Raw genomic sequence first — 24,919 nt, forward strand, 5'->3', positions numbered from 1 at the left:
AGGAATCTAATCCATGATTAAAAGGCTTCCTAATAAAGAAAACTCCAGAATCAGATGTCTACCAGTAAATTCTACCAAACAGTAGAAAAAGAAATAATGCCAATCTCACATAAATTCTTCCAGAGAATAAAAAAAAGAGAGAGAGAATACTCCCCATCCCATTTTATGAGACTGGTATAACCTTGATATCAAAACCAGTCAAGGACATTAAGAGAAAGGAAAAATACAGGGTAATCTCACTCACAGACAAAAATGCAAAAATTCTAAACTAAATATTAGCAAACTATATCTATGTAAAGGATAGCATATTATGATCACGTTGGAATTATCCTGGAAATGTAAAGTTAGTTTAATATTTGACTAAGGAGGAAAATCAACAGATACAAAAAAAATTTGATAAAATTCAATGGCTGCTCATGATTAAAAAAACAAATGGCAAATTAGGAATAGAAAACAATTTCCTTACTTTGATAAGAAAGCTATAAAAAAAACCTATAAAAGAAAATCTATAAAAGTAAGGTAGCAGGGCCTCCCTGGGGCGCAGTGGTTAAGAATCCACCTGCCAATGCAGGAGACACGGGTTCGAGCTCTGGACCGGGAAGATACCACATGCTGCAGAGCAACTAAGCCCATGCGCCACAACTATTGAGCCTGCGCTCTGGAGCCCGCGAGCCACAGCTACTGAGCCCGTGTACCACAACTACTGAAGCCCAAGCACCTAGAGCCCGTGCTCCACAACAAGAGAAGCCACCGCAATGAGAAGCCCGCGCACCGCAACGAAGAGCAGTCCCTGCTCACCGCAACTAGAGAAAGCCCACACGCAGCAACGAAGACCCAACGCAGCCAAAAATAAATAAATAGAAAAGGTGGGAAAACTTGCTCTTTCAGATAACGAGACTTATTCTAAAACTATAGCAATTAAGATAGTTTGGTATTAGCACAAGGACAAACAGACCAATGCAACAAAATGGATTCCAAACAAATCCATGCTTACAAGATGCTTGATTTGTAATCCAGGAAACAAGGTAGTGGGGAAAAGTGCTAGGCCAACTGGATATCCATACAGAAAAAAATGGTGCATTGTAGACATAATGTGAAAGGCAAAGCAATAAAGCTGCTACAATATAGAAAAATATCTTAATGCTTTTGGGATAGGAAAAGTTTTCTTAAACAGAACACTAAAAAATTGACCATGAAAAGACTTGACAACTTAGACTAAAACCAAGAACTTCTGTTTTCCAAAAGACACAACTAAGAGAGGTGAAAGACAAGCCAGAGAAGGAGACAATATCTGTAAACACGTACAGCCAAAAAGAAGAGCACATATCCAGAGCATATGAAAAACCCATACAAATCTTTAAAAAGAAAAAAAAGTGACTCAATAGGGAAAGAACAAACAAAACAAAGAAATGGACAAGAGATCTGGACAATACCCAACAACCATATGATAAAGTGCTGAATCTCATTAGGAATGAAATCAAAACCACAATAAAATACCACGACACACTTACCAGAATGGCCAAAATTAAAAACATTACTAATTGTCATGTGTTGCCAAGGATGTGGAGCCAGTGGAACTCTTACACATTGCTGGTAGAAATGCAAAGTTATACAACCACTTCCAACTGTCTGACAATTTCTAGTACAGTAAAATATTCACTTACCCAACGACCCAGCAATTCCACTTGGGTATATATCCAAGAGAAATTATGGCACATGTCTACCAAAAGACAGGTATAAAATACACAGAGCAGCTTTATTCATAAAGCCCCAAACTGGAGTCAACACAAATATCTAATGACAGAAGAGTGTGTGTGTCTATGTATACACAGACACACACATCTCTCTACATTTTTTTTCACATAGTGGCATACTACATAGCAATAAAAAAGTCCCAAATAGGCAAAACTATACTATAGCTCTAGAATTATCAGCATAGTGTTGGATGTTACAATGATAGCTATCTTTGGAAAAGAGAGATGTTATAGAGACCGGGATGGGGCATGAGTTGGGTTTCTAGGAATTTTCTATTTCTTGACTAGATTGGTAGCTGCATGGATATTTGCTTTGTGATAGTTCATTAAGCTGTAAATTTATATTTTCTTCACTTTCCTTTATTTGTAAAAATACTTTATAATAAAAAAGTTTAAATACAAACAAAAGGCACCATGGGATGACTGATACCCAGATACTCACTAGCCCTACTATAGTGTGTGCCTTATTTGTTTCAATGACAATTTGAGACCCAATTTAACTTTTCAGCTTCCTCTAGAAAACGTGGGCAGCCGAACCACAATCCAAGAGGAGCCACTCCCATTAAGATACAACACTGGGGCTTCCCTGGTGGCGCAGTGGTTGAGAGTCCGCCTGCCGATGCAGGGGACACGGGTTCGTGCCCCGGTCCGGGAAGATCCCACATGCCGCGGAGCGGCTGGGCCCGTGAGCCATGGCCGCTGAGCCTGCGCTCCGCAACGGGAGAGGCCAGCCGTGAGAGGCCCGCGTACCGCCAAAAAAAAAAAAAAAAAAAAAAAAAAAATACAACACTAGCTGCATCCATTCCAGAAGACTTGGCCGCTTTCTATTTGGGGACTAAGAGGTGGTCGTGCTTAGAACAGAGGATCAGCAAGAGATACCACTTTCATTCTACATTTCTTCCCTCCCAAAAGAAAAGCCACAGGAGGTATAGAAAAAACAATTCCCATCACAGGAGCGGTTAGGGCTTTCCAGAAGCTTGGCCCACATCCAAGACAGCCTGGGAAGCCACAACCTTAGTGTCCTGAGCTCCCTGAAGAACAGATGAGCACATTGAAGCCACAAGTCCTCAGAGACACCGGCAACTGTACCTGAGACTTAATACCTCGGTGGGGATGAGAAAAGGGCAGCAGAAGGTAGGAAGGTGCTTTGCTTTTCCTGCGACTTCCCCGCAGTCATCTTTGCAAACGCCTCTATCACCAGCCTTGTTTATGCATACACTAAACGTTTTATTCTATATGCCACACATTGTTCTAAACACCAAGAACCAAAAGAGACATGGTCTCAGCCCCAGTTTAGGAATTAACATGTAAATATATATTTAATAAATGGTGAAAAACACTATTTAGAAATAACAGAAGGTGTCAGGATAGAGAATAAAAGAAAGGGCCCTATTAATATGGTTTGAACGTTGCGTCTGCTGAGCTACAGACTCATTTTCTATGGCTAAAGATATCATTTGTCTAGATAGGATAAAATGACCTAAGATCACTGCCATTTACTGCATACTGCCTTACTTTATCCAGATGTCAGTTGTTCTCGACAGGTTAATTAAGAACCGTATTTTTGATTGTTACAATGATTGGGTAGGGTGGTGACATCAGCAGCACTTAACAGGCGAGGACCAGGGATGCTAGATTTCCTGCAATGTGCAGTGGCACAGCACAGTGAAGAACTGTCCTATACCGTTGCATGACTTCTGGAGGTCTGCCAGATGTTCATGTGGGTGAAAGTCTGTTTATAATTACCTTAGGCTAGAACATAACTCCATTTCCCATTTAAACGCAGAATTTTTTGTACAGTCTTACATATACTGAACTTTCCAGTACTGAGTCATCAATACCACATTCCTGTCAGTCCGCATTTGACTTGTGGCATTCACAGTGACTTATGTCTAAGTATCTGTTATATGTAACATATACATCACTACTTCATGAAGACTTTCCATGTAGTAATATCTGTGTATTTACATAGTGATGTGTCTATTTTACTATAAATTACCTTTATTTCTTCTTTATAGTCCATTTACTGTATTACATTTTTGTTTTTTTTAACGTGTAGGTAGTGGAGAATACCTCTGACTTTTATTTCAGGATTATAAAGAAGCCATTAGAAAATATAGGTTATAGATCTTAGTATTAGTTCACAGAGGGTTGAGAACATAGGTCCTAGTTCTCTATAAGACAGAAGTTCCTTAAGGAAACAGGGTAGGTTCTTATATTTATCTTCCCCCTGGTACCCTGCTGTACAGCTTAAACAGATGACAAACATTTACTGATTTACAGGAATCATACAGAAAAATCACGCCAATCAGCAAAATTCTCTGAGCTCGCATTTTCCGGGACCACAAATGCTATTCAATAAACTATAGGGAGCTCTCCTTTTCAGGGCCTAAAGAAAGTTGCTTTTCAAGATTATAATGAGACGATTTTAACAAACTAATATGCTTTCTTTAAGGTAAGTAAATAAGGTTATAAATGATACAATACAAAGTAGAGTTTTTTAAAAATTCCAAAATGCTTAAGGGCAGGAAGGAAGAGTATGTTTAAGTAGTTTCATCACCCTGGTCCTCTTCTAATATCACCTACTCAACGAACTGCACCATCATGTAACCAGTTTTACAACCCAAAACCTAGGTCGTGGTTAACAACCTCTTCTCTGTCATTACCCCATCCAACCAAGTCTCACCAATTTTACTTCCTCACCATTCTTCTAATTATATGTGTCCTGACCTATACTGTAGGATACTCTGGAAATCGCCGACATCCTCCTAGGCCGCTTTAATCTCAAAAGCATTCTGGCTGAAGACTGCAGTTGGGTTTCCATTAGGTGAGCATCTGCTATTATTCCATAATAATAATTTCAAGGCTAATTCAACATCTATTTTTTTTAAAGACTCAAAACAAATCGGTGATTTTTCTTTTCATTTTGGTGCTTGGTTAATCATGCAAGATACTAAGCCACATATAAATGTTAACAGGGCAAGTGAAGCTATTATGAACACGAAGGAGGTTGGTCTCACTACTGGGGAAATATGTAATATATATTCAGACCACGCAACACAAAAACATAGGGGAACAGATGCTAGACTGCCTATAGGTACCTTAAAAAAAAAAACAACATTAAGCCCAGGCAGAAAAGAAACCCAGGAAGCTTACAAATAATTCACAATTGATGACACAATAATGTAGGTGAACTGACTGTACAAAAACCACAACTGCTGCATTATAAATAGCATAAGCACTATGAGAATTGCTAGGAAACCATTTCATTTATCTATCCTTTCTTAAAGTAGTGCAAGAAGGAGTGGTAGAAAAATTAAGGTGGGCCCCAATGAGTTCTGTTTTCTTGCTAGAGAAACAGCTTTCCTTTTGTCTCATCTTTTTACATATACTCAAAAGCACAGGAATATGATCAATTTTAAAGTACTAAACCTAGTACATTTATTTCAACAACTAAGAGATAATTATAGAAAACAAAACCAAAACAACAACAGTGGCAAAGATGCAGGTAAAATCTGGCAAGAGAGTTTCTCTGCTTTGTTTCACATTCACTAGGAAAAATATCCCAAATCCTAGATATAAATGGTTTTTTGGCAAGGGAGTTATCTGGAAGAATTCTGCACATTAAAGAAAAACTGATTATAGGAAAAGAGGTAATTATTATAAATCTTTACTAACAGACATACCAAATAAGCAAATATGTGATAAACCATTTCCAACCTTCTTAACCCAAAGAAATGTACTGACAATTAAAATCACTGGGAATATGAGATTTATTTTAAATTCTGAATTCAGAGAAACTTTCTCTAAATATTAAAAACAAGGACTACCTAAGATGAACTTCATACCGTAAGGTTTTTCTTCTGTTACTTTCCCTGTAGAATCTAGCGTGTCAGTAGCTTTCCCCAGTTCGCCAGTGGCAATATACCTCTAGAGGAAGAGAAACAAGGGAGAGAAATAGGCCATAAGGTAAAGAAGAACTGTTATGCATGTCTTAAAGTTTATACAGAACCTTACTAATACCACCTGATACAAAATAAAGGCAAAAATCAATAGACTGTAATTGCTTTGTTAGCTTTTTTATAAATTTATTTATTTATCTATTTATTTTTGGCTGCATTGGGTCTTCGTACATGCTTTTTTCTCTAGTTGCAGTGCATGGGTGGGCTTCTCATTGTGGTGGACTCTTTTGTTGGGAGCACGGGCTCTAGGCAGGCGGGCTTCAGTAGTTGTGGCACACGGGCTCAGTAGTTGTGGCTCGCAGGCTCTAGAGCACAGGCTCAGTAGGTGTGGCGCACGGGCTTAGCTGCTCCACAGCTTGTGGGATGTTCCCGGACCAGGGCTCAAACCCATGTCTCCTGCATTGGCAGGCGGGTTCTTAACCGCTGCACCACCAGGGAAGCCCCGCTTTGTTAGTTTTTGATATGTGGGAAGTATTGTACAGGTTGAGGTGCATTCACAAACTTCCCACACCAGAGTCAATATGACAAGGAAAAGCCTGATTTTACTGATACTCATGGCTTATAAATATACTGGCACTGTAAAAAAAATTTTTTTAAACCAGTTTTTTACTGGGCAGTTTTGATTTTGAAGGAAAATTTGCAAATATACCTATGAGTAGAGAGAATGGTACAATAATCCCCTACCTAGCCATCTCAAGATTCAATGATTTTACCATACTTAAAAGTAAAATTAATTTTTAATTAATCATTTATTACTTCTCACATGAAATACCAAGAGTAATCTTAGTAACTTGTTTATGCACTTAAACAAAAGCTAAATATGTAGAAAATAAGGCAAAACTAGTATAGCATAAGTAATGTACATATGTGTTTCTTAATAAAGAGAAATTGCTATTTCTTAAGCTCTCTGAAAGGATAAAAGTCACTTCTCAGAACTGCTCATTCACAAGTGAAGAAGTAGATCACTGAGTTAACTGAGGACTGTTCTGCTTCCCATCTCAGGCCACACTTATACTACATATTCTTTGTATTCCTCTCTTTTGATCAAATTCAAATTTTATTTGGAGGGTCACATGAAGTAGTGAGAAAAATGCAAGGAATATAATTCCCACTGAAAAGAATCTGTAGTTACGCTGAGCAATTTAAGCTGGAGAACTTTGAAGAATTATGTTTATTAATGATAAGCTTATTATGCTACCACACTGAAAACATGTGGTTTTGAATATCTTCATTAAAAAGCAATAGCTCTATACAGTTCATAAATGTTAAGTCCTTCAAATTTTTCAATATAGTACTTATGAAATGTATGAATATTAATAGAGTGTAAAGAAAAGGTACAAATTAGACTACCTCTGGAGAAAGTAGATTAGAGATGCTCTAATCTCCGAGAGTTGCTAAGTTTCAGAGGAACATTATTCAAGTCACACTTCAGAGTTGACATTGACTGGTTAACCTAAAAATGCTACTGTATACCTGGGGGAAATTACTGCCCTCTGAACATATCCCGGGGGAAAAGTTTGTATATCCCAATGATAACACTTGTTCAAGGGTTGGAGGGGGATACAAAGCTGCTTTCTGATGAAATGCTGGCTTTGCCTACAGGTACTATTATGGTTTATCTGTGTGTGTATATATATATATATATATATATATATATATATATACACACCTTATATACCTGGAAAATGTTAGTAAAGAGTCTTTATATGGCATCAATGATTTCCTAATAGAACATCAACCCTTCCATCACTCACTGGTTTCAAAAGCACATATAAGTAACCAACTTTTAGTGAGCAATATAGAAAGCTAATAAAGATAATACTCCAAAACCTCATCAAAGTCTGTTACTTCAAAGTACATCTGCCATCCAGATTCTGCTGAATGACTGGCTCAAAGAAAGTATAATTTAGGGAAGAGAGTAAAGGGACTATGCATCTATTGCCTTCTTCTAGGTAATCTATATTCCATAATTAGATCAAGTTAGGTCAAAGGGATGTATTAGCCTAACCCCCTTAGAATCCTTTTACCAAAGTTATATTTCATGCAGATCCACTTTTTCACCTGTTGTAAACTATTTTGAGAACCACTATCTGTCACTCAATATCCCTTGCTGTAAGAAACTTCTTTCTCACTATAACGCCCAGAGTAAAGTCTCTTCCTTAAAAAACTGGCATGCTTTCTCTTTCTAAGGAATGTCATATTTTTGCCTAGGCCACCAAAAATCATAGATAGAAATAAAAGCAATGAAATTAACTGTATTCAAGGTTTCCAACAGAAATTGCTTGAATAAAATTAATGTCTATGGAACATGTAGCCAGAGAGACCCAAGAGGCCTGAAACTCAGGAGAGAGAGATTTGGGGATAGTGAAACAGTTGAGAATAGTAGTAACAGTATTTACTGAGCAACTTTTGTATAACAGGCACTGTACAGAAAACCTATATGCTTTATGTACACATTATACTCATAATCCCAAAAGAGAATGCAGTGAGAAAAAAATGACTCAAGAGAAAGTTGATCATTGGCGGAGCAAGGCTTACCATACGACAAGAGAGAAAGCTAATGACGAAGACAAGGAAGGGCTCTTTTCTTAAATCTTACTCCAATCTGATTGGAAAGGAATGCATGAAAGAAGTGGGGTGGTCTAAATAATCTGTGGTCTTCACAAAATGGAGGCAAATTAATCTGATGGCCTAAAGATTTTAGGTAAAGGTCAGCACTCCACCCATTAACTGATAGTGTTGTATGAACTGGTATTTATTACATTGAACAGGATTCTAAGGATATTTCTTGGTTCAGCAGGAAAGAGTGTTAGGCCACATTCAATCAGCAATGTCTCTTCTTAGGACTGAATGGTGAGGCGACGGTGTATTACGATATGGCTATAACATGAACAGAGGATATCTGCCGTCCTAGAACTAAATATTTCTACTCTTGAGGTAACCCCACTCTACACATACTAAAAGTCTAATTTTTCTAGTAGCACTGTGATGCAAATAAAAATTCATCTGTAAAAGTGGAAAAAGTAAACATTAGGTCAAACAGCAGGTCTGTGCCCCACTAGAAGGCTGCAGACAATTTTTTAAATGAAAGAAAGATATCAAGAGTACACTGTACATAGGGTTAAAGTTGTTTGATAAAATTTTTGGTTCTTATACATGAATGGATATATAGAGTCATGGTGTAAAATGAAATTCTTATTATGGGTCTTCGTCAAAAAAAATTTTTGAAAGTCACTGCATAAGAAGATCTCCAAGATTCCAGCCAGTGCTAAAAACAAAATCTGTTTTTAAAAAGTCATTAACAGGGCTTCCCTGGTGGCACAGTGGTTGGGAATCCGCCAGCCAATGCAGGGGACACAGGTTCGATCCCTGGTCCGGGAAGATCCCACATGAGAAGCAACTCAGCCCGTGTGCCACAACTACTGAGCCTGCACTCTAGAGTTCGTGAGCCACAACTACTGAGCCCACGTGCTGTAACTACTGAAGCCCGAGCGCCTAGAGCCCGGGCTCCACAACAAGAGAAGCCACCGCAGTGAGAAGCCTGCGCACTGGAACGAAGAGCAGCGCCCGCTCGCTGCAACGAGATAAAAGCCCAAGCGCAGGGCTTCCCTGGTGGCGCAGTGGTTGAGAGTCCGCCTGCCAATGCAGGGGACACGGGTTCGTGCCGCGGTCCGGGAGGATGCCACGTGCTGCGGAGCGGCTGGGCCCGTGAGCCATGGCCGCTGCGCCTGCGCGTCCGGAGCCTGTGCTCCGCAACGAGAGAGGCCACAACGAGAGGCCCGCGTACCGCAAAAAAAAAAAAAAAAAAAGCCCAAGCGCAGCAACAAAGACCCAACGCAGCCAAAAATAAATAAATTAAATAAATAAATTTTTAAAAAATTCATTAACAGCTTTTAACAACTTTTGATAAAAGTGTAATGTCCAACATATTTAAAGGTAAAATTTAAAAGATTTAATTTTTTCAACAAGTACATAATCTATCATTAAAAGTATAAGAAACACAAATAGCTAACAAGATAATAACGCTTATTTTTGAAACATGAAACACCCAAGAACTAGGTCTCTATAATAAGATGCACCTGGGATTTTCTATTTACTTTATAGGCACCTGAGGATCAGTGATTTCACTGTATGATATTCAGCTTTCCTAGCTGAATACCAAAATGGTTTGTGATAAATAAACTTAAGCCAGAGCCAATGATGTATTCATATTTCCAGTCATCATTATTTCTGGAAATATGCCTGGAATTTACATGTAAAACCTTTCAACAACATATAGTGTGTTACATGTACTTGTGGTTTTGGAGGGGAGGGCTGGATAATGAATATTCCAGTGAACTTCACGTATTTTATCTTGGGGGGAAAAAGAAAACAAACACATTCCTTTATGTAAATATATCTTTTTGCTATTATTAGAAAAGTGACTTTTCATTGTAAAGATTTTGGAGAATACCAATAATGTGAAAAAAGAAAATAAAATCATCCATAATCCTGTATCAAGGTAACCATTGTTTATACTTTAGAATTAAGAAACATATATCCAAAAAAAAAAAGAAACATATATCAAGCAACTGGCAAATCCTGTAACAGAAACAGATTCTAAACTCCATGGGTCAGTATTTAAACACAATGTTCAAATTTACTGTAAAACTGTCAAACTCCTCCACTCTAACACAATTTTTATATTCTGTGATTTTTCAACACCAATATTTTGAAGACTGCAGAGCAAGCTGCATGGAAATTTTTCCATTTATCTAAGGTATTAAGATCCTTCCCAACTGAAAGACACAGCTTTTTATGCCAGTTAATAACTAAAATAGGATGTCAAAGGCAACAGGCTCTCCAGGGCTTTTTATTTTAAGAAAAGCTTACTTAGACCCCTGGCACTCAGAGTGTGGCCCAAGGGCCAGTAACCACCATGAGATAAGTTCAGAAAATGAAGGTGCTTAGAAACTTCTTTAGCAATTTGACATTGCCATAACATTTTAATTGTATTTTATAAAACTCATCAATCAGTCTGCAATGAAATGGGAAGTTTTTTAAATGGTCTTTGACCACTTTTTTTTTTTTTTTTTAAGAAACAATTTAGACAAAACCACTTTATCCAAACTATTTATATCCTGCTTGGAGCAAGGGTTTTAAAACAAATAAAAAGTTTAGTCCAGGAAATTGCTGAAATTCTTCCCTAACGAGTGGCATATTAATCTTCCTTCCACAGGCATTTTCACTGGCCCCTAGCCCCAGCTATCATAACCAGCACCTAGTTGCTAATTAGAATACAGATATTATTATCTCTTTTAAAGCTAGAAGAGACCCTTGAGAGAATCAAAACCATTTTTCCTAAGGAAAAATTGAGAGGCCCGGGGAGCTCAAACCCTGACATCTAGACTTGTCTTAGGGCTCCCCTGCTATTTCAATGAGGGTTCTCACTCAACAGGTTTAGAGCCTCTCCTGCCTCTGTCTAACCCCTCCACCCTCTCCTATCAAATACCTCGAAAGATGCTTTCGGATTTAGTCAAGGAATGATGTAACATCATCTTAAAGAGGCCCCATTCTTTTATTTAGTAAATACTTTACAACCATTGAACAAAGCATATCTTTTGTTGGAAATTGCATGGTTTACAAAATGGTATTCCTTCTACAAAAATTCCAAGGTTTAAAAAAATCTTCTAGTAGAATTTATGATCTGTAAGTTCCCTTTCATTTAAGAAATACGATTATACAGAACAAAAAAACCCAAAAAACCCTAAATACATATATGTTTAAATTATGGGCATCACAAAAGTTTTGCTTCTATGAGTCAAATTTGTTTTTCAATCATGAATTTATAGTCTCAATATTCTGAATCTCAGATATCGTGATTATAGACATTACGTTAATACTCAGTGTTGACACTCATTCATGCAATTTATACAGCTTATTTTTTAATTGATAAAATCCAACACATAGGTCATTAAGAAAACACTGAAGAAAAACAGAACCATTCCAGTATTCTTACCTTGGACCCTGACAACATACTGGTCAACAGTTTTGTTCCTCTTCCAATTCCAACCACTACAAATCAAAGAAAGAAATATCATTGACACTCTGCTGTGAAAACTAGGTTTTAAAAATGTTTTATGACATACATTGGTCATAATTTCCTGGCAGATGTAACGTAAAGTTGGAAAACCATTTATTTAGCATAATGTGAGGGCTCCTATTACTCCAATCGGTTGCACTTGTCCTGCAAGTAAGAAATTCTGAAGTGGGGGTGGGAGAATTTTTTTCCTTTTCCGAAGTGTGAAACATAATAGAAACCTCAATCCAGACAATTAGATAACAAAAAGTTTTGGAAAAACCTCAAAGGACTCACTGGAATTTTATCTGGGCATCAGTGAAAATACATGGTACAATTAATCTTGGTATGATAAAATATTTGACAGAGTTCATTATTAAACAAAGCAAAAGCCATCATCATAACTAATGAACCATTTAAAGATGATTAGTGCCCCAGCAGTATACAATCAAGAAAACAAAAACAACAAATCAACTCAACACAAAAAAGAATGCAGGGTAAAATGAGAGCCTGGAGAGTGTATGTTCATGTAGGCCGTACACAAAGTACAACGGCTCACATGTCTCCTCAATTTCAAACATTATCCTTATGACAACACATTTCACCAACCGAGGATGAGAGGACATCATCATTTCTTCACCTAATAGCAAGCAAATTTTTGTGAGAATTGAATAATCATTTCTTCACCTAATAGCAAGCAAATTTTTGTAAGAATTGAAGTATTTCTCATTAGTGGATACAATTTTGTAAAAGAACACAATATAACCACCACAATTCAGAATTATAAGCAACAAGGAGAAACGATTGGCAGGCTAAAAGAATTATCATGAATATTTATAGCAGATTCACTGAGTTTACTATGAATCAAATTCTACTCTAGATGTTTTCCATTCATTAGCTCATTTAATCCTTATAACAACCCTGAAAGATAATACAATTATCCCTATTTGATAGGTGAGGAAACTGAGGCATAGCAAGACTAAGAACTTTGCCCAGCATCTCACGACTAGTAAATGGTGGCGTTGAAGTTCAAACCAGACTAACAGCAGACCCCCTTCCTCTCATCCTCTCAGCCACCTTACTCAGCTAGGCATTCTTCCCACTGCCAGCAGCCGAAATCTGCCTATATAATGTAAAGCTAGCTATTCTACATCTTATCCCTTCCTCTTCTAATTCATACCGTTTCTGAAAACCTATACTGCACAAAGCCCCCAAACAATCCTCAATAGGGTCCCAGGGCTTCCCTGGTGGCGCAGTGGTTGAGAATCCGCCTGCCGATGCAGGAGACACGGGTTCGTGCCCTGGTCCGGGAAGATCCCACATGCCGCGGAGCAACTAAGCCCGTGAGCCATGGCCGCTGAGCCTGCGCATCCGCAGCCTGTGCTCCGCAACGGGAGAGGCCACAACAGTGAGAGGCCCGCATACCGCAAAAAAAAAAAAAAAAAAAAAAAAAAGGGTCCCAATGCCTACAGTACCAACTCCTTAGTAAAGTATTCAAAGTCCATCCTTTGAAACACAGCTCACATCCCAACTCCTTCATAAAGTCCATCCCAAACCCCCACCCCTCTCGGCTTCTCTAACAGGCATATTGGTTCAAGGACCAACATTAAAAACTGTCTGCCTTCAGAAGCCTCTGTTGAGCACAGCACTCTTCAAATAATAGCAGCTGCTGCTGAGGCAAAAACTTTGTACAATAATAAGAGATTCAATTCAATTTTATTCCATTCGAGAATCCCCAATCAATATTTTGCAAGGAGCTACCAGGCACTCAATCCCAAGAAGAACACTTTCAATGGAACAGCACATTTCCTGACTTTGAAAGAGCTTATAATCGCATGGGAAAAATACAATACAGGGCTTCCCTGGTGGCGCAGTGGTTGAGAGTCCGCCTGCCGATGCAGGAGACACGGGTTCGTGCCCTGGTCCGGGAAGATCCCACATGCCGCGGAGCAACTAAGCCCGTGAGCCATGGCCGCTGAGCCTGTGCGTCCGGAGCCTGTGCTCCGCAACGGGAGAGGCCACAACAGTGAGGGGCCCGCATACCGCAAAAAAAAAAAAAAAAAAAAATACAATACAGATAAGGGAAACTGCAAGTGCTCAAAAAAATGTTGCCTGAATTAATGAGTGAATAACTCTAAATAACAATACAACAGTGTATGATTGTGTCAAAATGAACAGAGAGAATAACTGCTGTAGGAGGTCAAAGGAAGAAGCACTCTAAAAGGCTACAGAGGCCAAAGAAATGCTTCATTCAAGCATTTAGTGTGAGTTAGGGCTTAAAGGATGTACAGGATTGGAAGATGCGGACAAGAGAGAGGCATGTTCTAAAGAAGGAACAAACCGACAAAGTCTCAGATACAAGGATGAGCACAGTGGGTTTCTCAAGCAGAGTGCAGGCTGTCTTAAGAGCAGTCTGATGTGTCTGATTCTATCATGGTTCAAATGCTGGATTGATGATGATTTCTCTGCTAGTTCAGTGATCCAGAATGAAACAAGAAGCCATCTTAGAGTTACCCAGCTTAACGCTCTCATTTTACTTTTTTTTTTTTTTAAATAAATTTATTTATTTTATTTATTTCTTTTTCGCTGCATTGGGTCTTCGTTGCTGCCCTCGGGCTTTCTCTAGTTGTGGTGAGCGGGGGGCTCCTCTTCGTTGCAGCGCGCGGGCTTCTTCTCACTGTCGTGGCTTCTCCCGTTGCAGAGCACGGGCTCTAGGTGCACGGGCCCCAGTAATTGTGGCTCAAGGGCTCTAGAGCACAGGCTCAGTAGTTGTGGTGCACGGGCCCAGCTGCTCTGCGGCATGTGGGATATTCCCGGACCAGGGCTCGAACCCGTGTCCCCTGCATTGGCAGGCGGATTCCTAACCACTGCCCCACCAGGGAAGTCCCTAACGCTCTCATTTTATATCCAAGAAGACCAAGGCCCATTGAAGTTAGGTGATTAGTGAAAGCAGAATTTTAGGAAGACTAACACAGAAGTGGTATATAGGAAAATTAACTGGAGTTGAGACCTAGCCAACCAGCAGCTTTTCATTCAAGGGACAGTTTATGGGACAGAATTTTTATTCAGCTTCTTCCCACTCAACCATTCAAAATTTTATTGTATAGGTACAGAAATAAACAAGACTTGGTTTTAGCCCTCAGTGAGTCAACAAAAACAAAGAATACAGTGAAGTTTTACATTGGCAATATAAAAAAGCAAGCGAGCAGGCTTCACGTGTGGGAGATGGCATTTTAACCAAATCAGGAAAGGTTAGTAGGATTTCTACAACTAAAGAAGACAGAGATGAGCAGTTTATCTGAGAGGAAAAGCATAAGCAAATACACAACAGTTTGAAAAAGTGTGCAGAATTGGAAGAATGAATGAGAAACAGGATTTTCCAAGTACTGTCTCACAATTACTACTCTATCTCCCAAAGTTTCTGTGCTCAGATGTTTCTCTATAAAAAAATAAAGCCACTATCTCCAAAGCTATACAAATGTCCTAATACTCTATTCTCAAATCATTGAACTTATTTATGATGAGAGTCACTTTAGGGCCGGCAAGTCTATTACACATGTAATTCCAACGCATTTTGCAGTTGGAAGTTTCTACTGCCATTTGTCTAACTCTCCAAGACCCTTGCAATCACTTTAAAAGACCAGTATCTTTCCACTTGCAGGAATCTATCTTAATAATCCAAAACAAAGAGGAAGTTTTATTCATAAAGATGATCCTTACAAAATCAGTCCTACTAACAAAACTGGTAATAACCTCCAATGACCTCAAATAAGGAAATGGTTAAATCAATGACATCACATGATGTTGCCATTAAAAACAATGTTTATTTCCCTCTTAGAACTGCTTTTGCCGCATCCCATAAGTTTTAATATGTTGTATTTGCATTTCATTTGTCTCAAGATATTTTTTGATTTCCCTTTTGATATCTTCCTTGACCCACTGATTATTCAGAAGTGTGTTATTTAATATCGTTTTCCTCCTGTAACTGATTTCTAGTTTCATACCATTGTGGCTGGAGAAGATACTTGATATGATTTCAACACTTTAAACATACACAATTATATTGGTCAATTATTCCTCAATAAAGTCTAAAAAAAGAAAAAATCATGTTTACAAATATTTTTAATTAACATGAAAAAATGCTATGTTATGATGTTAAGTAAAAAAAGGATACAATGTACATACATACAGTAAAACAGCTCAACTTAAAAATTCTGCATAGACAAAAAGCTAGGAAGAAATATAACAAAAATGTTAACAGTGATTATTGCTGGAAGGTAGAAAATGTATAAGTTTTATTTTCAACTTTATTTTTTTTGTATTTTCTAAATTTTTTCACTGTAATTTTCTAACCTCTAAAGTTAAAAAATAACTTCTAAAATGGTGTATAAAAACTCAGTTTCCATTTTAAGTGATTTATAATAGATGGGTATATTAGTTTCCTATGGCTTCTGTAATAAATTATCAACATAGTGGTTTAAAACAAAACAAACTTATTATCCTACAGTTCTAGAGGTCAGGAGTCTGAGGTGGGTTTTACTACGGTAACAATCAAGGTGTCAGCACAAGTGCATTCTTTTCTGGAGGCCCTAGGGGAGAATCTTTCTCTGGAGCCTTCTTAGAGGAGCTTTCTTGCCTTTTCCAGCTTCTAGAAGCTGTTCACCTTCCTTGGTTCATGACCCCCTTCCTCATCAAGGCCAGCAATCTCATCACTACAAACTCTGCTTCCATTGCCACATCTTTTTTGACACTCCTCTGCCTCCTCTTCCAGTTTTATTTTTTTTATTTATTTTATTTTATTTTTTTTCCTGGTATGCGGGCCTCTCACTGCTGTGGCCTCTCCCATTGCGGAGCGCAGGCTCCGGATGAGCAGGCTCAGCGGCCATGGCTCACGGGCCCAGCCGCTCCGCGGCATGTGGGATCTTCCCAGACCGGGGCACGAACCCATGTCCCCTGCATCGGCAGGCGGACTCTCAACCACTGCACCACCAGGGAAGCCCCTCTTCCAGTTTTAAAGACGCTTCTGATTACGCTGGATCCACCAGGATACTCCAGGATATCTCTTAAAGTCAACTAATGAACAACATTAATTCCATGTGCAACTTTAATGCTCCCTCGTTACGTGACCTAACATACTCATAGGTTCTGGAGATTAGGACGTGGACATCTTTGGGGGGGGTCATTATTCTGCCTATCATAGCAGCACATTTTATCCTCTTTCTTCTTGGATTTATGGTGCTGTGCCTTAGAAAACAGAAGGTTATAATAAGTAGGCTTCAACTCTAGAAGAGCTGAACTGATAAGAATCCTGAAGCCACTTCTAGAACCAATGGCAAAGAATGCTGTGATTGATTGGTAATTGCTGCGATGGACATGGGGAGCAGGGAACAGAGGCAGGAGTGCCAGGTATTTGCCATCCCAGGTTGGGACAGAGACTTTAAAACGGAGCAGGTCCAGGTTCAGCTTCTGACCTTGCCACTAACTATGGGATGGACCTCACATACAATAAGTGTTCAGTAAATGGTTATTATTAGTTATGGTAAAAAACAGTAATTAAGTTGTCAGAATATGCCTATTCAAGTTCTCTAATTCAGGAAAATGAATTTCCATGTGTTTTTCTTTTTTCTATTTTAACCTCAGGTAAAGATGTTTTTGTCAACATGCATCAAATAAAATCTGTAATTTCAGAAAATGCAAAATCATAAAGTGCGTCTGATTTTCTTTTTCTTTTTTTTTTTTTTTTTTTTTTTTTTGCGGTACATGGGCCTCTCACTGTTGTGGCAACACACGCAGGCTCAGCAGCCATGGCTCACGGGCCCAGCCATTCCGCGGCATGTGGGATCTTCCAGGACCGGGGCACGAACCCATGTCCCCTGTATCGGCAGGCGGACTCTCAACCACTGTGCCACCAGGGAAGCCCCTGATTTTCTTGAAAAATACAATTTTATTCACCAATTTTATCCTTTTCTTCTAAGTAAGCATTCATTTCCTTTGGCTAGCTTAGATCAGGTTTGTTTTTATTTGTGTCTAATTTTAGCTCTAATAAAATGGACTGGATCATGTAGCACAGTATTTTTTAAAGCATGAGTCACAGTCCATTAGGGCAGCATGAAGTCAATTTACTGGATTATGATCAACATTTAAAAAAAATGGAATACAATAAAATATAAAACACCAGGGCATGTAAAAAGGTAAGTATTGTTCCATAAAAGTTTTTTTCTAGTATGTGGGGAAGGGGGAGATAGGGAGAATCCCAACATATGTATTTCTGTGACTGTGGATGCAGTTACAAAAAAGTTTCTAAGAACATACCCTGTCCTGTGGATAAACACTTCAACAGTCTATAAAGATAGACTTCAGAACCTCTACTAGATGCAAAAAAAAAAAAGGATGGGGCTTCCCTGGTGGCGCAGCGGTTGTGAGTCCGCCTGCCGATGCAGGGGACACGGGTTCGTGCCCCGGTACGGGAAGATCCCACATGTGGGCCCGTGAGCCATGGCCACTGAGCCTGTGCTCCGCAACGGGAGAGGCCACAGCAGTGAGAGGCCCGCATACCGCAAAAAAAAAAAAAAAAAAGGATGGAAGAAAAATGGATAAATGACTCTTCTCCCCTCAATCAATTCTATCAATTTTCCTCCACATGCAATAAGACACTCAGCTAATGTCCCCAAGACCAATTGACTTCCTCTGAAGAACTATAAGGTTCTCCTTCTCAAGAGAGCTAATGTCAGAGTTAGATTCGATATAGGCAGGACAAAGAGCCATATACCTTGTCAGGAGTCCCCAAGACTATCCCACCCTGGAAGATTCATCCATGGCTAAGATTTACCTACAGTGACACCCTAAGGTTACACAGCTGTATCCTAAGGGTAAAGACACCGGAGAAAATCCATGCTCAGGTTCCTTATTCTCTCTCCCTCTTATGAGGGGGGACACTTGAGCACACTCCTTCCTCCAACAATCCAACAAGGAATAACATGTGTACAATGTTCCTGCTCAAGGGAGCCCACTAGAAACTCAGCACCCAAAGTTTTTATTGGAGGGGATGAGAGGAATGGTTACCCAGACACCCTCTGCCTCTGCATGTGGTGGGACAAAATCCCAGACTCCAAGATAGAAAGCAGGCGTTTAGCATAAACCACACCGTTCACACAAACAGTCAAGGCACAGTAAACCCATCCTTATCGGATGGGGAAGGGTGGGGACACAGCCAAGTCCAAGTCCCCAGATGTATGCAGGCCTTTCTAAAGATAGCGATTTCGGGGCTGCTGTGTTAACTCTTTTCTGCACAGATATAAACCCTTTCTCAAAGTCCATCCAGACATAAAAGTGGCTGTTTCTAACAGCCTTCTATACCTTGTGCCAAATGATACAAGGGCTTCTTGAGAAGATGGCACTATAAATCCAGTAGACCTGAAATATTCCAAAGTAGACTGAAAATGCCATGGCCTTAGTTAATTTAATCTGTTCTTAATCAATATTTCCTTCTGATGTAAGTGGCAGTTACATCAAACTTCCATTCGTATCTCTTACCCAGGACTCCTCGGGCTGCACTGTCTAGAGTCCCTCCATGCCCAATTTTCAAAGTCTGCTTTTTCCTCTTGGTCCATTCTGGAGAAGGCATTCCAGCTTCTATAAGAGTAATTGGGATGAAAAAAAGGTGATTACTGAAACAAATGAAGTAGAATCTCCATAAATAGGGGATGAGGCAGTGTGGATGGAGTACTCAAAACAAATAAAAACTACTGTACACACTTAATATATTACGATTATGAGGATATTACTAACAAAGAAGAGACTTTAAAATGTACAGACGCTCCCTAAATTACAAAGAAATAGTATTCCCAAATTAGTTGTCTAGAAACTAGAATTCATTTTCCAAGGAAAAAAAAAAATCGTTTTTTAAAGTGGGTAAATATCCACCCGAACCCACAAAGATCTAGTAAATTCCTGGTAGCAGTGGGCTGGTAGATAGAGAATGATGAAAAGAAGTTAGCTTTTACATAGGCAGCTAATTTTTAAAGTCCTCAATTTCATTGCTAAAATCTCTTTTGTTCCCTGGTGTTCTTTGCCGGTCTCTCCAGCTACCTAAATGTTGGGAGTACATCTCATACAGGGTTACTTCTGAGAACACTAAGTTCGCAAACTATCTGTAGCTCTGTCCTCCTCTCCTAATCAAAACTCTCAATTCCTTAAAGAAGCTAATCTCAACAAAAGGTTATGTGGGAAGAGGGTAACCAGTTTAAGTTGCCACTTATACTCCAAAGCATTTAGATATTAAAAAAGAAAGAAAGAAAACAAGCCAACCTGGCCTATCTCGTGTTCCTATTGTAAAAAACAAAATGAAATAGTGCTATCTGAATGTGCTTTGGAAACTCAAAGCACTATAACCATATGCTGTTATTATCACCCTCCTCATCATCATGGCATATAACATTATATTGAGAGAATATTGGCTACTAGGATTCAAATGAGAAAGGAGAGAACAGAAGGAAAAGCTCTATTGATCTGTACCCCTCCAAACCCATCAAACCTTCCTTATTACCACTGACACACAGAAGATGGAAAATAGAGTAAAAGAAAAGGAAAAGAGAGGACAGAGACGGGAAAGGAGGGAAGGAAGAGTAACAGTGAAGAAGCCAGGTTAAATGGCCCAAAGGATAAGTTGGGTTGTAAGTACCACCTTACTGAGTCAGAACTCAGTCTGGAACACAGTCCTATTGTCACTCTCTGATTACATCACCCTGCTTGGAAGGACATGACCATATGCTTTAACATAAATCTGTAAGGCCAGGCCTAGGCTTCAAACCCTTCACTTTCACTTGCAACCCATTATGCATCTCTTGTACTGTATTCATAGAAATATTTGGGGGAACTCTTTGTATTTTTAACTTGACGGTCCTTGGAGTGTGGAGGCCCTAAAATTTACTGTCTTCCCTTTGGGCCCGAATTTACCTCTTTCAAGTTTGAAGACACACTGCCTCTACTACATTGGAATTTGGTTCACCCCACTGGTACCATTCGTGGATGAATATTTATTAAGATCTTTTCTAGCTATAAAATTCTGATATGTTTTTAGTCCTTGAAGGGTTCAAAAATACGGAAGAGCAGAGATTTTAGTACAACATGAATCAATAATGTAAAAAAAGGCAAGGAATGTTAGTAGAGAGCATGACAATTGACTGTGGCCTAAATCAGCGGTTGTCAAACCTGGCTGGCATTAGAATGTCTTGCCCTGGAATCTGTATCTTTAAGAGAACCTTCCCAGACAATTCTGACAGCCAGTTAGAATGGCATTTGGGAAGCCCTGGTCTGGCTAACATAAATATAGAATAGGCCAATCACAAGCAATATAGAAATGGAGAGTAATGAGAATGTCTACTTCTGAGTGAGTGGCTTCCAGAAGATGGTCCAGCAACAGCCTTGAAACAATCCATTTTAACTAAGTTTTAAGAGGAATTTCAGATCTTGATAGGCAGATTAACCAGAAGGCCAGGATATGGCTTTAATCCTATCAGAAACTTGTCTGAAAGAAAGAATGATAATCATTACCTTGAGGAACAAAAAAGCCTTATCTTAGCTAACAAATCAGGCCAAATGAATGCAATTCTATGAAGGAAACAACTCCAGGATGACACCACAAAGCTTGCCCTTGATGTAATTCCTTCCTTCAGCATCCCGTACATGACCTATCCTTACAGGTAACAAAGTATAATGAAAGTATAACAATAGAATAAGCAGATATAACACAGGTATTAAACATCTTCAGGAATGTACCTTTGCCAATAAACATTTGAATCTGTATTGTGTCAGTTTTAATTAACAAATTCCTACCAGAATATTTGCTTTTGCAGTAAAAAGGGCGGCGGAGGCGGTAACATTTGCCAGGGGACACTAAATAATGAAGAAATTTCCTGTACTGATTTCATGGAAAAATAAGCCAGGGCCAAACTCTGGAGGGCCTTGAAAACCCAGTTAAATAGTTTTATCACCAAAGTTTGCAGAAATTACTGCTATGAGCTTAGCAAGACACAGTGTCTTTCACCCTCACCTCTCCATAGGCTATCACAGGTCTGGCTTATTGCAAGAGTCCAAAACAATCCAAGGTTCCTTGATTCCATTGTCTGAAATGATCTACTGGACTGATGAACTAAGAGAGCCTTCAGGCTTTTCTAATATTTTCCCAGTGTATATGAGGAAACAAACATGCAAACAAAAAGCTCGCTCTTAGAAATGACCAAGTTATATTTAGTGTTCGTCAAAATGTGGTCCACTGACTACTTACATCAGAATCACCCGGAGCAACAGTTTAAAAATGCAGTTTCCTAAAAATACCCCATATCCTCAGAATCAGAGTCTCTGAGGGGGGCAAGGATTAGGAAACTGCATTTGTACAAGGGACTCTAATAATTCTTATGCCCACTATATGAAAACCACTGTGTTGAGTCTTGGTTAACAAAGTTAACACCCGCATTTCCAACGTATTTTTAAGAATGCAACTTTGGGGTGTAGAGAGCCAGTGATATCGTTGGGTAGAGTTCATCTACGTGAGCCAAACAAAAGGCTTCTGAGGGATCAGATTGTAGAAAACTCGTCTTGCAGGCCCAAGAGCAGAGGTTTATTTGTGGATGTGTGGGTTCTGCTTTTTGTTTTTGTTTTTCTGTCCCCCTTGAGAACGACAACTGCCAACTAGGCTACAAGAGTTCACGTCAGGACAAGTCCAAGCTGGAGATGCCCCAGATTTCTGTCCAGAGCTTACACCGTGGCCGTTCTCCCTTTCCCTTCCTCTCATCTCTTGAGCCACGAGAGCGCGAAAAGCCCAGTGTGCTCTGTGCGGCTTCCGCTCTCACGGCGACCGCCTCGCCTCGGCCTGGTCCCCACCCGGCTGCAGTACCTGCCAGCAGCTTCTCCTTCAGCCGATTCAGCAGCTCGGCTGAAGTGGGCCCTTTGGGCTTGTGCACGGCGAACACGCCGCTCAGGGACAGCAGCTTAGTAGCCAATGCGGGCTTGGAGACCCTGGCTTCGGATCCGGTCCTGGCCGCAACCGCCGCGGCTGCAGCCATCGCTGAGGATGTGGCGGCCGTAGCTGCAGCCATTCCTGCACTTTCGGGGACTGGGGCTGTGTCTGGTTTCAAGGACGACGACGAAACCACCGCCGCCTCAGCAGCTGCCATACTTTTCTAGCCCAGAGCTGTTTTGTTTCGTGGAGTCGCACGCTAATGACGCAACAAGGAGTGCGCCCGACAACCCCTAGTCTTTCCCCTTGCTTCGAAGCTGCCCGGCCGGGGTGGGATCGCAAGGGCTTGTGGGAATTGTAGTCCGTGGCTTTCCCTTGCGGGCCGAGAGTCGCTGAGTCTTCCGAGGGCTCTGTTGGAGTAGTTTTTCTCGTATAATACTGCCTGCTTCTTAGGTGGGGCTAGTTCGGTGCCGCAGGTGTAATTTGGGGTTGTCGAAGCCAAACACCAAGTCTGTGTATATTTTCGGCGAGAAATCTCTTCACATCTCTCGCCCCGCTCCCTTCAAGAATTAAGCAGAAGTCAGCAACCAAGAATAGAAAACTTAAAATGCTGACTTCCTCTGTAGCTTGTGAAGTACCACGGCTCCCGTGGTTCACTGCTTTATTCAATTTATTGTGCTCTTGGATTCATGGTTCAGAATTAAAATACACCTGAATGTAATCTCTATTAGAGCAAAGAACATGTTTACCTTGTTCACTGCTGTATTCCAGTGCCTCACACATAGCAGGCGCTTAAATACTTGGGAACAGATAAATGCCCGCCGAGGACTCAGCAACCTCCCCCTCGAGCCCCCTTGCTTCCCGACGCTCCGTTCCCCCCGCCCGCCTTCCGCAGGCCGTTTCCACTGAGGAAAAGGAATCGTATCGTATGTCCGCTATCCAGAACCTCCACTCTTTCGACCCCTTTGCTGATGCAAGTAACGGTGATGATCTGCTTCCTGCTGGCACTGAGGATTATATCCATATAAGAATTCAACAGAGAAACGGCCGGAAGACCCTTACTACTGTCCAAGGGATCGCTGATGATTACGATAAAAAGAAACTAGTGGGGCTTCCCTGGTGGCGCAGTGGTTGAGAGTCCGCCTGCCGATGCAGGGGACACGGGTTCGTGCCCCGGTCCGGGAAGATCCCACATGCCGCGGAGCGGCTGGGCCCGTGAGCCATGGCCGCTGAGCCTGCGCGTCCGCAGCCTGTGCTCCGCGACGGGAGAGGCCACGAGTGAGAGAGGCCCGCGTACCGCTAAAAAAAAAAAAAAAAAAAAAAAGAGAAACTAGTGAAGGCGTTTAAGAAGAAATTTGGCTGCAATGGTACTGTAATTGAGAATCCAGAATATGGAGAAGTAATTCAGCTACAGGGTGACCAGCGCAAGAACATGTGCCAGTTCCTCGTAGAGATTGGACTGGCTAAGGACGGTCAGCTGAAGGTTCATGGGTTTTAAGTGCTTCTGGCTCACTGAAGCTTAAGTGAGGATTTCCTTGCAATGAGTAGAATTTTCTTTCTGTCCCTTGTCACAAGTTAAAAAACCTCACAGCTTGTGTAATGTAACCATTTGGGGTCTGCTGTTAACTTGGACTAGTGTAACTCCTTCATGCAATAAACTGAAAAGAGCCATGCTGTCTAGTCTTGAAGTCCCTCATTTAAACAGAGGTCAAGCAGTAGGCACCTGGCAGTGTCCAGCCTGAAACAAAGCAATAACAGTGAGTTTCAGCCAAGTCCAGAGCCCTAAGATCACAGACGGCTATGTCTGGCCAGAAGCTCCTCAACAATCCCTCTACAGAGTTCCCTGCCCTAAGAGAAATGTCTCCACCTGAACAGCCCTCGGTGAAGCTGAGAGTGGAGGATGGGGTGAGGCAGCCACGGCAGCTTTACTGCTAGAGGGAGTCTTTGATCATCAGGGGAACGATCCCCTGGTACCTCCAACGTGACCAGGTGGGCAGAGCTTAGAGCAGCCACCTTCATTCTATTGATGTGATAGGACATCTGGCTTGCCACCAAGGTCTTTTTGACCAGACATATCCTAGCTGATCGATGTCCAAACTAGAATGTGAGGCCAAACTTCTATCAGAGTTAAACTTTTGACAAGGGAACAAATTTCAAACCGCTGTTATCAGTCATGTAGCTGTAGAGC

General features: G+C 40.4%; 1 protein-coding gene and 1 pseudogene across 1 annotated transcript in view; one reads left to right on the forward strand and one right to left on the reverse strand.

Moving 5' to 3' along the window:
• Positions 1 to 23,311, reverse strand: part of TRUB1 (TruB pseudouridine synthase family member 1) — a 34,800-nt gene extending 11,489 nt beyond the window's left edge. Inside the window, exons 1-4 of the mRNA XM_059054375.2 lie at positions 22,669 to 23,311; positions 19,308 to 19,406; positions 11,715 to 11,770; positions 5,603 to 5,684 (exon numbers count right to left, since the gene is read on the reverse strand). Coding sequence (XP_058910358.1) covers positions 5,603 to 5,684; positions 11,715 to 11,770; positions 19,308 to 19,406; positions 22,669 to 22,948 — 517 coding nt within the window. The 5' untranslated portion in view covers positions 22,949 to 23,311. The remainder of the gene's footprint in view (positions 1 to 5,602; positions 5,685 to 11,714; positions 11,771 to 19,307; positions 19,407 to 22,668) is intronic.
• A 234-nt stretch (positions 23,312 to 23,545) lies between these two features.
• LOC136793669 (eukaryotic translation initiation factor 1 pseudogene) lies at positions 23,546 to 24,229 on the forward strand (annotated as a pseudogene).
• Positions 24,230 to 24,919: the final 690 nt, after the last annotated feature.

This window comes from Kogia breviceps, chromosome 2 (assembly GCF_026419965.1).
Source record: "Kogia breviceps isolate mKogBre1 chromosome 2, mKogBre1 haplotype 1, whole genome shotgun sequence".
NCBI classification, from domain to species: domain Eukaryota; kingdom Metazoa; phylum Chordata; class Mammalia; order Artiodactyla; family Physeteridae; genus Kogia; species Kogia breviceps.